Raw genomic sequence first — 15,241 nt, forward strand, 5'->3', positions numbered from 1 at the left:
GGGATTGTTCGGGACAAAAAGAGGCATGATTTCTCCCATCACATTTAGGTTTAGTAGCTGCTAGACATGTCATAATTTGTTCAATTGTAAACTAGACGTTGGTAAAATTAAATTTGTCTTTATATTCCTAACTAAATCATTGCCATTTTTGTGTGGTAATATCACAAATGTTATGGTCTGTTTTTTAGTATACCTAAAATCCTTTGCTTATTAGGAGCTACCTCTTATTTTCTCCAAAAAATTGCTTCGCACAGGTAACTACCATAGAGATAACAAAATTTTCAAAAGTAGGGCTCCACAGCTTGGCTTTTGAAAAACAAGGGGTCCGCAGTAGTTAGCGAATTGGGAACCACTGCACTAAACCATGCTGCCTAACCACAAAATGGTTAATGAAATGCATTTTGTGGTTAAGCAGCATGGTTTAGCGTGTTGTCTGAACGGGGCCACATATAGCTGTTTCTCATTGTCCCTCAGCCTGAGTACAGCATTCAGTTTCACGCACATAAAAAAGGGCCTCTACCAATACATGCTCAGCTAATTTTAAAAGCCTTCTGAATTAACAGTGGGGATGGGGAGGCGATTTTAAAATCACTCAACAGCCAGCCTAGTTGTGAACCTTGGGTATTAATACTGACAATTCATTCTGGTTTTCTTCTCGTGGTTGCAGCTGCTGAGAGGTGCTGCTGCAAAGGGCTGTGGGATTAAGAGGGTCGGAAGTGGAAGTCATGAGAGAAAAATGGTGTCTGCAGGGTATTGCAGTTGGAGAGCTCAAACCAGGGAGGCGAGCAGGTGAAGAGGAGAAAAGAACAATGCTTTTGAGAACTCTGTTCATGAATATAAAGGATGTTAAAGTTTCTGTCGCAGCATTTCAGACAAGCCATTAAGCTAAACATGTTTGGAATTAAATGTAGTATGTTTAAAATGCGCTTTATGAGGGGCAACGTTGTTTTCTTGTTGGAAGAAGCAGCCAGCCAGATGGTAATGGAATCCCTTGGTAAGAAATGTTTACTTATCGACTGGGTTATTTTCTAGACGCCAACTGCCAAGTGTCTGTGTCGAAAGCAAAGACGAATTCTAACTTTTCAATAACAACTGCTTCTCTAATCAAACTTTGTTCATTCAACGCTTCACGATGTCATTTGGGCCTTTGACTATCTATTCGTTGCTCTGGGTACACTTAAAATTAACTTTCACATTCTTGCTCTGTCTCATGAGCTGTTAAATTAAAAAACACACTGCTGAAAATGTAACAGACTTTGAAAGCATCTAAAAGCACCTACAATTTGAAAAGGGGGGGGGGGGGAGAAAAGGTGTATGAAAGTGTGGCCATAACAGCTTTGATTTCTAACTGAACAGGAATCCTTGATAGTAGAGTCACTAAAGCAGTTATAATGTTCTCTGTTATAATGCATTCATATATCCCAATGAATACTAGCCTAATTTTGCGTGCTTGGTTGGCACTGTTTATGTTGATTCACATCCATGGGACGACTGGCAAGATTGTGTATAGCCACCCTTGTGATGGTGACCCACTAGAGCAGTTTGCTTTATCAAATGCCTCCTTTATTCATAAATAAAATGCTGCTGTGTATGCTTGCTTGGAATGGTACCACCATCTTGAAGTAAGCTGTTTTGTTTCTGACGAAATAGGTGGGGTTGCTACAAGCATTCCTTACAAGTCATGAATTTTACATAATTGTCAAAAAGCCACAGAAGGAAGGTAGTATTGGTTGCGTAATTTGGTATCCTGAGAAACTCTGCTTTCATGTAAATCATGTTTCTAGCCTAAATGACTGCAAAGATAAGCTATAAAATGCATGGGAAATGCCTAGTGAAATCAATGCCTAGTGAAGCCATGTGAGTTTGTTAGGATTTCCATTGGCCAAGGGATGGGAATTCAATGCTTTGCGTTGTGCAACGTATAACCCACCCATGGCTAGCTAAAGCAGAATATTGATGATGTGAGTTAAATAAATTTGCATGCATTTCTTTAGTTTGCATAATTTAAAAGTCACAGCTTTTAACATTTTCTTCATGGAGAACTTTTATACTTTCCCCCAAGAACAGAGTATGAATAGTCCTGTCTTTAGGGCACCAGGCGGTATCTAGATGCTAGATACCGGGGAGCCATGCTCGGTGTACTTTTGAGTTGAGAAAGCATTTCCTCCACATAGAAACCTAGATGTCATCAAGACGGGATCTTGCTTAGCTTTCTCCCTGACATGCTATTTTTCTGTGTGCAGGGAATTTCTTAGCATGGAGGTGCATTCCATTATGTGGGCCTCCACCAGCACTCTGAAGTGGTACAGTCCAGACCCAAGAGTTACCACCACAGCAAGACATTGGCTTAAATTAGATTAGGACAGTATCTGAAATCTAAACCTCAGAAAAACCTCACAAGGTGACATTTTGGTAGGACACCCCACCTCCACCCCCGGCCGCCTATTGCTACTATGTTAAAAGGAAGTTACATACTCTTCCCAGAGAATCCACAAGAAAGGAGATCCAGGAGAATCCATTTTTGTATGTTCTGAACCCAGTTTTGCTCCCAGACTGATGAGTTATTGTAAACACTTGTTTTGAATTCTAACCTAATCTTGTCAATGGTATGTCAGGTGCAAAACCAAAGATGTATTTGATTTCTTTTTCTTATCTGTAGACGTACCTTTTCAAATGTGGAAGTTTTCTGATAATGATAGAAGTAGCTAAGTAAAAAAATTGCAAGAGGCTAAAATAGCTTTAATAAACAAATGTAATGTGTTTGTTCAATTATTATTTTTTTAAAAGTATTTGCCACATATTCTATAATCATTTGAATGCTCTAGATATAGCATAAGCTGGCTTTGTTCTCAGTGCCCACCTCAAAATATAGTGATTATTTTAGTATCCTTACCTGTTTGCTCTAAATGGAGCTATTTATATCAATATAGATCTATCTATGTGTATATACAGGTTTGAAAGATCTGGTCTTGTCTGCATTAATTTGTCATGTGCATCAAAGTTCAGAGGTTTCTACATACTTGAGCTTAAAACGGCAAAGCGAAGCAGTCAATGCTAGTATGAGAAGGGTTGATGAAGTAGGTTCAATAATGTCACCATGACTTCCAAAATATTGCCTTGCTGATAGTTCTGCCACTAGCACGCTCAGCAGCTACTTCAGTTTTTTAATTGTTCTGTGCAGTCCATTCTTCCTATTTGCTCTAGACAATGTGCCGATTATATAGATATGGTGGATAGAGGCCATCGTAATGGTACTGACGCCACTGCTCAATCTGTTCTCGGCTTCTCTCGTCCTGCTCTGTAGAGGGAAGAGATTGGTTAAAGTAGTGGTTCCCAAACTTTTTCAGGTAACTGCCCCCTTGGTTCCAGAAACTCATGCCCAGTGCCCCCTACCCTACCCTATAAAAATCATTATTCAGAATAGTGGTTTTCAATGACCCACTAAGGAAGATAATAACAATAAAATTCAAACCAGTAACAATTAATTGAATATTTATTCAAAATCCAAAGCACCCGCCACAGGCTTGCCAAAGGAGGGAGGGAAAAGAGAGCGAATGCCTCTGTTTTGCAGCCAACGTGGCGGGGCACACCAAGCAGGAAATGTCTCTTCATTAGCGTTTTGGTGCTTTTGAAACATTTCATTTCACCGTTAAAAGGACTCTTCTTAAACGGTATTAATACATGTGTGGATTCTTCCCCTATTTGGCTTGGGACCAAACTACCTTCTCCCATAAAAATGTCCCTGGACTTTACGACCTTCTGGAGAGGCGCTTCTCAGAAAAGACCACCTCGAGCGCCCCCCTGCCACCTCCTTGCCTCTTAACGCCCCCCTATGCAATCCCACCACCCCCAAGGGGGCACTACCACCCAATTTGGGAACCACTGGGTTAAAGCATTTTTTAAAAAAAACACCATACAGAACCTCCTTGCTGATGATAGCAAGACCAACGTGAAATGCACAGACAAAATGAAAAATATGAGCCCAGGCCGTTATGAAAGCATTTGGGTAGTGCCAAGCAGCATCAGAGGTACTAGCTGGGTCCAGTCTAAGGCTTGGTCTTTGGTTTAAATTCTTGAACCAATCTACAAACACAAGCATCCTCATAAGCGCAGAGGTGCAGAACCTCAGGCCCAGGGGCCAAATGCAGTCCTCCTGGGGACCCAATCTGGACCTCCAGGATTTGCCCAGATGACCCCCACCCTTCTTCACCTGGCCCCACCCTGTTTTCCCTGACCATCAACTACTTGGGGTTTCCTGCTTTTTGTACTCCCCACCTCCATTCTAAAAGGTTAAAATGCCTCTCCTCAGTCTTAGTTACTGTCAGTAAAGGGTTTTAAGGTGAAATAGGCTGGTATACTGGGTATTTTGGCCCCTCCCCCTTTTGCTCTCAGCCCCACCCACTACTGGAATGTGGTTCCCGAAAGCTTCTCTGAAGTGGACTTTGGCCCTTGGCCTGAAAGAGATTCTGCACCCCTGATTTACAGGAATCCTATGGTCACAGCAGGGAGGAAGTAATTTACAAGCCAGCATGACTAGATTCCTGGTGCTGAGGCACACAAGAAGACCAGATTTTTTAAATAAATAAATAAATGTGCCTCTCATGTTTCTTCTTCCAAATGGTTGCAGCCACAAGGTCTCTTTCCTGGTCGATGTTTGAGAGTATGAAGCAGGCTTCAATCTTGACACAAAAAGGCTACTAGGGCTTTAAGCAGGCCATCTTACTAAACCACAGTTCCCATAATCCTTTGGGGCAGCCATGGTGTAAAACCAATCTATGTTGACAGGGTTGTTATATCCAATGTAACACTAGTGGGAAAAGTATCTAAGCACTTTTCTGGTATTGCTTGTACAAATGCTAGGGGGAAAAGAAACACCTCAAGTAATGAAGGTTTAATGAGCTATGAAAACACCCGTGCAATGGCTTAAATAGGCAAAATCAAAGTCTTGGACTATGGTGACCATATGAAAAGGAGGACAGGGCTTCTGTATCTTTAACAGTTGTATTGAAAAGGGAATTTCAGCAGGTGTCATTTGTATATATGGGGAACCTGGTGAAATTTCCTCTTCATCACACCAGTTAAAGCTGCAGGTGCCCTACCCTCTTTTAAATCTGGTCACTCTAGTGTAGCTTCTGCAGCTTTAACTGTTGTGATGAAAAGGGAATTTCACCAGGTTCTCCATATATACAAATGACACCCGCTGAAATTCCCTTTTCTATGCAACTGTTAAAGATACAGGAGCCCTGTCCTCCTTTTCATATGGTCACCCTAGACTTGACACTTGAACAAGGACAGAAATAGAATTTCTATAAGTGGTAGACATTTTGTGATACCAGAATGGCATCACTGGATACAATCCATTGAGTAGATATATGCCCTTTGTGAACTGGACAGACTGCAACATTTATGTATGTATTTATATCCGTCCTCTTCTCAACATGGGTTCTGACTTCAGAAATTGTGTTTGAAATACCTTTTTTTTAAGCTGCCAATAGTATACACCATTATAGGGAAAGGGTCTGGAAATGATACCTGGATTTTCCTGTCACGGCTTCACTTTAGTGACATACCAGACAGATACACTACATGTAAACAACCAATATCCACTCTGGGCAGTACTGAGAATTGCCTCCCACATTCTTTTCCTTTGCCTAGTGTGGATGCGGTAGGAAATGATGTGGTTGTACTGTTAAACACAACATAATTTCCTAGTTAGGAAAAAAATACATATAGGAAGAAGTTCTTTCATTTGTGGTTGAGAGGAGCAAATAAAACACAAGGCTTCCAACTGTTCGTGCTGATTTTGTTACTCTCTTTCAGGAATTCAGAAACGATTCCATGTCAAACTAGCGCCCAGGTGCTTAACTTGTATCTCTTGAAAAACAGTTGTGTTCAGTAATAGCTCAAATTCTGATCTAGAGGCCAAAGAACTACCCACAAACCTGCGTACTTTCTTACATTCAAATGGGCTTTGGACTTTTTGAACAGTAGCCCCAAATAGCATGATATTTTTGAAACAGGGAAATTTCCAAAGCAGATATGGGTCTGCGTTGCTCAGAATAAATAAATAAATAACCCCCCTTGGGTGGTGACCCCTAAGCTCTTGGGGATGCAGAAAGCAACTCTGCAGCCCACCCATTGAGGAAGGTTTTATTCAAGACTTGCTTTAAAATTTAGGGTATATGTCAATAAAAATATCATTCAAATATTGTATGCTCACGAGGTGGTGTACAGTATACTCATTTCCTTCTGTTGGATCTATAACAGGCTGGCTTTACACATGCAGCAGAATTAAATGGAAATATAGTAGTAGAATGAAATGTACCACTTAAGAATGAAGAGAAGAGTTTCAATGATCCCCCACATTAAAAAAAATGCAACTCCCTGCAAGTAGAAAATTAGCACAGTACACAAAAGGCTTGGGCTAAATCTTTCTGGGTGCCCTGACAATTTTCTTCTAGCAGGAACATTTGTTTCTTGGGGGAGTGTTTAAAAATAGTGTTCCCTACCTGCAACCTGAAGTCCATTTTACCACTTCAGGACTTTGTTGCCTCATTCCACTGTATATATACACAATACCTGATGGAACGCCTCTCCCGACATGAACCTACCCGTACACTGCGCTCAACATCTAAGGTCCTCCTCCGAGTGCCTACTCCAAGGGAAGCTCGGAGGATGGCAACAAGGGAGAGGGCCTTTTCAGTGGTGGCCCCCCGACTGTGGAATGATCTCCCCGATGAGGCTCGCCTGGCGCCAACGTTGTTATCTTTTCGGCGCCAGGTCAAGACTTTTCTCTTCTCCCAGGCATTTTTAACAGCATTTTAACAGCATTTAACAACGTTAAGTTTGTTTTTAATGGACCCCACAATTGTTGTTTTTAAATGGATACTGTTGTTTTTATACTGTTTTTATGTGTGTGTGTGTGTGTGTGTGTGTGTGTGTGTGTGTGGTTTTAAATTGTATACTTTTAATGTTTACTATTTTTAAATGTTGTAAACCGCCCAGAGAGCTTCGGCTGTGGGGCGGTATATAAATGTAATTAAATAAATAAAATAAATATATACCAGGCAGCCTTAGAGCACAAGTTGTGGCTCTCCAGATGTGTTGGCCAACTCTACCTCAGACTGTTTAAGCTGTGAAAAGGTTATTCAAATCTCTCAAATGGAATTAAGCCACAATGACCGATAGACAGCCTAAAAGCATTCACTCATACCAAGAACAGGAAATCACATTTCAGAGAGATTTTCAGGGAAGTAAAGAAAATGAGTGAAAACTAGTAATACTGCTGTGTCACTGTCTTCTGGCATTGTAAGTTGCAGTGTTGACCCAAGGATTTTGCAGCCTAAAGCAAAGTCCAAATACCCCCTGCCCACATGCATTAGGGCCAGTACTCTCAAAGATCTTGTTGTGTCACTTAGCCATCAGTTTCTGCCTTCATCTATCTCTCCTCATGGAGCCATCTAAAGTTGTTTCCTTCTTGTCTAAATGGCCGGGTGAGAGCAGACAGTTGCCATCTCTAGTTCTGCTAGGGCTCTTATGTCTTTAAAATATAAGAGGCAATGTTGATAGATGTACCCTTTCCTGGCATGGACATGCAGTGATACAGTGAGCAGCATCTGTTGAATTTCTGCCTGACACAACTGTGTTTTAATGGCATAGGAGACAGAGCAGAACCAATAGGAAGGGTGTTAAATAACTCATTGCCGTCTTACCTACTGTGAGGTATTTAGTTGTTCATGCCAGACAACCTTAGATTTGACAGAGAAGAGCACCAACCAGATGCTCCTCTCAGAGCATATACCATGTTACTTGGGCCTCAAGCAACCGAAAGCCTTTTGTTATGGGGTACACAGAGAAGCTACAGTCAGGTGGCAGTAATAGAAAATGCCATCCAAATGTCAAGCTTCACTTCTCAATGTTTATTTTGAGGGGGAAATTGAAACTGAATCTAAGCTGCCACAACTGGCAAGTTAACAAAATGTCTACCGGCCTCTGCATGGCAACTAAGTGCTTCACGGCACGGGCTACGCACAGATACTGGGACCCAACAGCTCCTGAGCACCAAGTGTACCGTTTTTTAGAAAGCTAATTTCCATATTTGGTACATGTTCCTAAACAGTCCAGTTGCTGTGTCTCATAACTCAAGACAGGATTGTGTTCTTTTGAGCAGGCCTAACAAAATGGGAACGATTGGAAACCGTAGACAAGAAGGAGCTTGTTCTGTGTGTCCTCGTGGGATTAAGTGACTCACATTTTAAGAACCATTATCTTAACAACTATGGATAACATCTCATGAAATGGAGACTTGTGCAATTGTATCCTGAAAGCAAAGAAAGATTTCTTTCTTAGCATCCCTTTCATTTCACTAGTGCCCTTCTAACAACCCAACTCAGAACTTAAGCGAAGGCAGTGTCCGTGAGGTATTTATGTTAGGTAATTAATGGCACCTCCCTGAATCTCTTGCAGGTTCTCCATTGCGCCACGCCGATTGTTAGGATATCAGCACATGGGCTTTGCTGTGCTGAGGAGCTTGCAGTGATGAATGTGCCCCCCTCAAAAAACGTACCCCAAGATGCATGGAAACGTATCTCTTTCCTGCTTTTGCTGTTATTGCTTTTGACCCAGGGCTCTTACCATCACGCTCTTCCTCAACAAAGTTCTCGAATTCATTCCTCTGTTCCTCATAGTACTCCCTCCTTTGTTCATCTGCAGCCAGCATCTGGCGGGTCTCCGCTGCGTTAAAAGATGCGTATAATATTAGCCGGCAGGCCATAAGAAAAACTGAAGGGTGCTTTATTGTACTGAATCACTCGAATATGTTATAGACTCCCTCGACTTTTACATAAGCCTTTAAGTGGTTTCTCTTGCGGCTTTACTATTAACCAGAAATGCACAGCCTCCAGCCCAAACCACATGTACAAGTCCCAAAGTGCTTTTATATTTTAAAGCAAAAAATATAATAACATTAGCCAATACCATCCATTGACTGGATTAACCCCAGCAATGTGAACGCTAATCCCAAGTAAAAAACCATTTCATTATACTTGACATACTGAAATGTCTCTTTAGAATAACAAAGCAAAAAGAATCCGAATCTGTAATGTTTTATTTAAACCAGCTACGTTATTTTGCTTCCTCTTGTAGTGAGTAACTTGGCTTGCATCATTCATTCCCGTCACCAGGAGCTATTTGGTATTGTGAGGTGATACCTTTTATTGACCTGCATATTGACGCCGGTCAGAAGACGCCTTAAACCATGGCTTTAACCATGGTGGCTAAGCCAGAAAGCCGGGCTGTGTTCAGAAGACACCTTAAACCATGGCTTTAACCATGGTGAATAAAGCAAAAAGCTTTATTCACTGTGGTTAAAGCCATGGTTTAAGGTGTCTTCTGAACAGGCCCTGTGTGTATTTATGGACACATTAGCATAATGTGTAACACAATGGTACAAGACCCTCTTTCAGTCTGAGGACCAAATTCCATTTCAGAGAACCTCTTGGGGGCCACATTCCAGTGGTGGGTGGGGCCAAAGCCAAAACAGGCCAAAAGATATCAAATACCAACACATTTTAGCTGAAAGCTCTTGCTGCCACTAACTAAGCTTTAGGAGAAGCATCTCAACCCTTTAGAATGGGGAGTCAGGGGTGGGGGAGAGAAACGCACTAAAGCCGAAAACCACCAAATGACTGATAGTCAAGGGAAAGTGGGAGGAGCCAGGGGAAAGGGGCATGGCTTTTTTTGCTGAAGCTCAGAGGGCCAGGTTGGGTCCCCAGGCTTGAGGTTCTGTACCCCTGGTGTAATGGGTTGTGAGGGTCAATCTGAAAGGGGTCAGGGGGTGAACGGTTCCACCTTGTGGCAGGGAGTTAGAACTGGGAGGCCTTCTGGTACCTTTGGCGATTCTTTGGAATGCTTGCCATGGAGGATACGCCTGCCCTACATCACCCAAGCTGTTGACAGCCAGTGTGGTGTAGTGGCTAAAATGTTGGACTGGGAGTCAGGAGATCCGGGTTCTAGTCCCCTCTCGGCCATGGAAACCCACTGGGTGACTTTGGGCCAATCACAGACTCTCACCCCAACCTACCTCACAGGGTGGTGGTTGTTGTGAGGATAAAAATGGAGAGGAGCAGGATTATGTACGCTGCCTTGAGTTCCTTGGAAGGAAAAAAGGCGGGATAGAAATGCAACAAATAAATAGTAAATAATACTCAGAGATCCAAATAATTGAAGGCATCCAGACAAATGGGTGGATGGATGTTCCAGCACCGAAAACGTTCCTCACATGTAGAAAAATAGCATGTCAGGAAGAAAGGTTCAGACTTTTCTTTGGGGATTGGGACTGGGAGCATTCTGATGTGCATTTTCTAGGAGGATGTTTCACCAAAAACTTGACCACTAGTTAAATGCAAAGGGTATAAACTGTGCAGGGGAGACTGATTCCTGAGCATGTGCTAGAAATAGAGGGTGGAAGGTCTCCTGTCTTGCCAGTCTGTCCCGATGTGGTAGGAAGGACGGGGATGTGGATTTAGGACCTGTTTGGGGGACTGCACTAAACTCTGTGAAGATTTCATCACCATCTAATATCTCAAATTAACCCTTTATCATACTGGGTGGTCCAAGAGAGCCCTTCCTCGCATGGATGAAGTCAAGGGTGTTCAAAAAGTTAGGTAAACCTGAAATTTGGGGTGGGTGCTGGGATAGGGGAGGTATAATAATAATTGTCTATAAAATTGATTTATGGGGCCGTGGGGGAAAGATGCAAAGGAAAGGATTTTGGCTGTTGGAAAGGAATGTTTTCCGTTGTCATCTTGGGTTTTTATTTTGTGTGTTTAAATGCAGACTTTGCAAATATGATGGGTAAGAAGAGAGAGAGTCTGGTCTGACTCTTTCTTTCTAAGGATTTTGCTGTTTGATGTCCTGGGGATGGTGAGAAAATGAACTGTGTGCAAGACCTAGTGTGTCGGCTTTGGGATGGAAGGAGAGGTCTGGCTGGTTGCCCCTCAAGCTCCCTGGGCATCGTTTTACATGCCGGCCCTGGGAAAGTTGCACACTACTTGCTTTGTATTATCCTTCATATAACAAATTGGCAGAGGGGGGAGACAACATTTTCCCTCTCCTAAGATGGCAAAATACTTTGAGCCAGCCGTGTTTGCTAGAAGGCAAATCCATCAGCACGTACTTTGGCAGCAGGACCACTTAGGACATACCTACACCACGGACCGATTAGATCGTCTTTCCCACCCACCTGTAATTCTGCGAGGTGGCTAGGGATATCTTACAGAGAAACCTCAGCGCCCTTGCCAAACTACAGTCCCCATAATTCTCTGTAAAAAGCCATGGGAAATTATACTGATATAAAACTGATATAGCTTTGTAAGGTGGGCTCTCTCTGCTAGGCAGGCACCGTAGAAGTGTCGTACAGGGAACACAATGACAAGAACCTTTCGATCTCCCCACTGCCCCTTATTAAAGCTATAAATAATGTGAGCCTTCTAGAGCCTCGTGTGGCGCAGAGTGGTAAGCGGCAGTTACTGCAGCCGAAACTCTCCCCACGGCCTAAGTTCGATCCCAGCGGAAGCTGGTTCTCAGGCAGCCGGCTCAGGTCGACTCAGCCTTCCAAGGTTGGTAAAATGAGTAGAAAGGTAACCACGACTGGGGAAGGCAATGGCAAACCACCCCGCTACAAAGTCTGCCAAGAAAACGTTGGTGAAAGCGGGCGTCCCTCTAGGAGTAAGCAATGACTCAAGTGCTTGCAATGGAGTCAGCAATGACTCAAGTGCTTGAGAGGTTCCTTTTCTTTCCTTCTATGCTAGCTGAATTAGCATGTCCTTCAGCAGAATGTCATTACCAAGTGAAATGACTGCTTTAGAGTCCTTCCAGACATTGGCTTTCTCAGCAGTGCAAGTGTCAGTGAAGCCAGAGGCGTAAGAAGAAGGAAATACCTAACAAAAGAGGAATCTGTAGTTCGGCGCTACCGTGGCTTTCATTTGTACAATGGATCCTGGAACAAGACCCCACCCATACTAATCTGTTTAGCCTATTTGGACTTCAGCAGGGATTGGCACAGTTGACATCTGGCTTGCAGTATGTCAGCTTTGAAAACTTTGCAATCACTGGATAAACCTGGTGTCTGGGTGCCTTTAAAAACGTAAGAAGAGCTATGCTGGATCAGACCAAGCGTCCATCTAGTCCAGAGTTCTGTTCACACAGTGGCCAACCAGCTGCCTGTGGGAAACCCAGAAGTAGGATATGAGTACAACAGCACCCTCCGATTAATATGACCCAGCAACTGGTGTATACAGGCTCACTGCCGCTGATACTGGAGGTAGCATAGAGCCATCCAGACTAGTAGCCATTGATAGCCTTCTCCTCCAGGGATTTATCCAACCCCCTTTTAAAGCCATCCAAATTGGTGGTCATCACCACATCTTGTGGTAAGAAGTTCATACTTTAACTATTCACTGTGTGAAGAAATACCTCCTTTTATCTGTCCCGAATCTCCCGCCAACTTTACTTCTGGATTCTGTAGGTTGAATACGATGTTGTTATAATTTAACTCCTATTGATTTCAAGGGGTCTACTCTACGTAGGAGTAAGGTGAGATCCAATAGCACCCTGATCAGCAATTAGTTTTATTGGAGGACAGCTTTTGAGGAGGCTTCTCAAAAGTCCCATGGCTACATCTGCTACTCCCTCCAACCACCCTTCTTGCCTCTTGCTTGGTAGCTGATTTGGCCTCTGTGGCTGCCAGCTACTGATCCCCACAACACAACTCTCAGTTATTAACCAAATATTTATTATCCTTTTTTACATGAGCTAATTTTGCCTCATTGCTTCATGTTTGCACGTCATGGATGATGATGATGATATGGGCACATGTGTAGGTTGGCTGCCCTTCCCATTGGTAGGAGAAATAATGTGACTGTTTTATTGTTGTTTTTAAATGATGGCAGGTGCATCTTCCTCTGAATGCTGTTTGCAGTTATTCTAGCGACAGCCGCCGAAAATGACCACTTGGTGCAGTGCCCCAAAACCGATGCTATTTAGTTTCTGTCCTAAGTAAACTGTCAAAACGAGCCAGAGCAGGTCTCTCATTTGCAAGCACGTATGTTCACTTCACCATGCTGCCCTGCACCTCCCACAACAGCTTCCTAATCATCACTCCCTAGACCACTATGTGATTTAAGCAATTATGAAACAGTCCCTATTTTCAAACTTGTTTATTTGGCCAATGATGCCATTTCCATTTCCAGAGCAATATCTTAGCTAATTTAGAAAAGCTACCAATAAACATGCATATTAGGCAATTAAATGAATACCTCAGCCACCACGAGAACTCTTCAAATACTGGTTTGTTTAAGCAGACTTAAATTTATTGGTTTTCCTTACTGCTTCCTACTCTATATAGTCTGGGGTATGTTTTTTTGTAACCCTTCTACTTTATCTTTTTCCTCATCCCTGTACCAATCTTTCACAGTAATGGACACAATCTAACACCTGTTTATTCTAGAATGGCCCTATTCAAATAAAGAGTGCTTACTCAATTTATATATCAGTTGTAACCAATGTGTACATGTGTTCCCTAATATCAACGTCAGGAAGATGAGGAGTCTATAATCTAATCCAAAACAACTCTTCATCTCTGACCAGTTTATAAATCCTTTCAGAGTGTGGACAGACAAATAAGAAATACGCCGTCTCCAAGAGAGAGAGAGAGAGAGAGAGAGATGAAAGGAGCATTACATAAATCACAGCTTTCCATAAACACCCTCCAAACAGTCTCACCATTGAGCTCGTCCCTGGATTTTGTGGATCTTTTGCCCCGCTTCTTGAAAAAGTTAGAGGCATCTGATTCCTGTATAAAGACTTTCTTTTTCATACCTGGAAGGAGAGAAATAAGTGGGTCTGATCACTGGCAAGAAATTGGGGGCGGGGAAAGTATTCAGTAAAAAAAAACACCCAAATGATTATATGTCGTTTCTATTCTTTCCCTCTTTCCAGAATCAATTAACGAATTGCATCTCATCTCCCCCACTTACTTTCTGTGCTCACGTCTCCAGCTGCCGCTTTCTTGGAATCCACAGCCATGGTGTCACCTCCCTTGAGAACTAGACAAAAGTACAAATCCAGTTTTTAATTCAGCGAAAGAGTACATACAGAATCTTGGAGAGAATTGCAGAGGAGTGTTTAAAAAGGCTACCTACTAGAGCCGTGATATCCACCTTGCATTCTAGCCTGCCTAAGGTAACCGTGCTTTACAACGTGCCCGCATCGGATAGCAAAGGCAGTAGAAGTGTTTATTTGTTGTTTCAACCATCATGGCCATAGCAACTTTACAGATGCAATACAGGTAAGCACACAAAAAAACTCTACAATGCAAAGAAGTAAAATACAAAAGATACTTTTCATTAGAAGGTGCCCACAAATATGTAAAAGTTCATTTTAATACAACAAATTAAAATACGAGACACTGAGGATTTACATTAAGAGGTCCATAAATGTATACAAGTTAATACTACTGATATGTTAAAACTTCATGTTAAATTTCATCATTACAGTTCACCATATTGACCTCTATGAATCTTCTCAACTTTTGGGCAGCCACTGCGAAACTTGCAACTCTGTCTGTCACAAATTTGTCAGCATCAGAGAGCAAATGTATAACTTGATCATCACTGTCAGTAAGGTCCGGTCCATATCTCGGGTACAGGTCAAAAATCAATAGTCCTGATTTAGCTGGATGGTGAAAATCCCTTCGCAAATACCATTGGTGATTCGATTTGATCAGACACATCTCCAGTCTCTCCCATCCCATTAAACTAACAAATGCTGCCATCCATTGCCCTATAGCAATAGGGTAGGCTTTAGATGATCCCTTACTGAAAACCAGCTTTTTCATTTTAGTTCTTGTTGCAAATCATACATACCTATCAGGAGCACAAAAGTCATGAGGCAGGAAAGAAAAAGCACTTCTTTCCAGTTCATCGTTGCTGTGTTCCAGCCCGCACAGTAATGAATGTCACTGGGACTTTTGCAGAGGTGCTTGCAAAAAAAAAAAAAAAAAAAAGCAGAGAGGGAAAAGTCCTGTCTTCCTTCTACGAAATGAAGCAGAAAGTGAGAATCTTCCTTTTGCGGGGAGGGGAGGTTGATGGAGGGTGAGAGGAGGGACCTTGGATGGCACATGAGTTGGCATCTGCTGGCATTACATTATAGGCAAGTTCAAGGGATCATGGAAACATCAACA

At 42.4% G+C, this 15,241-nt stretch overlaps 1 protein-coding gene across 1 annotated transcript; it reads right to left on the reverse strand.

Annotated features, from left to right (window-relative positions):
• Nucleotides 1-3,082: 3,082 nt before the first annotated feature.
• UCMA (upper zone of growth plate and cartilage matrix associated) lies at nucleotides 3,083-15,056 on the reverse strand. Its single transcript, XM_063135048.1, has 5 exons — nucleotides 14,925-15,056; nucleotides 14,037-14,105; nucleotides 13,783-13,878; nucleotides 8,635-8,733; nucleotides 3,083-3,298 (listed from the first exon to the last, which is right to left on the reverse strand). The coding sequence occupies exons 1-5, from the start codon at nucleotides 14,980-14,982 to the stop codon at nucleotides 3,201-3,203; spliced, it is 420 nt and encodes a 139-aa protein (XP_062991118.1). The 5' UTR covers nucleotides 14,983-15,056; the 3' UTR covers nucleotides 3,083-3,200.
• Between the last annotated feature and the right edge of the window lie 185 nt (nucleotides 15,057-15,241).

Source organism: Elgaria multicarinata, chromosome 9, assembly GCF_023053635.1.
Source record: "Elgaria multicarinata webbii isolate HBS135686 ecotype San Diego chromosome 9, rElgMul1.1.pri, whole genome shotgun sequence".
Classification (NCBI taxonomy): domain Eukaryota; kingdom Metazoa; phylum Chordata; class Lepidosauria; order Squamata; family Anguidae; genus Elgaria; species Elgaria multicarinata.

Coding starts and splice junctions, on each gene's coding strand:
- UCMA (XM_063135048.1), bottom strand. CDS start 14,982: ATGAACTGGAAAGAAGTGCTTTTTCTTTCCTGCCTCATGACTTTTGTG. Junction 14,106..14,924: donor GACTTTTGTGCTCCTGATAG/GTATGTATGATT, acceptor ACTTTTGTCTAG/TTCTCAAGGGAGGTGACACC. Junction 13,879..14,036: donor TGGAGACGTGAGCACAGAAA/GTAAGTGGGGGA, acceptor CTCTCCTTCCAG/GTATGAAAAAGAAAGTCTTT.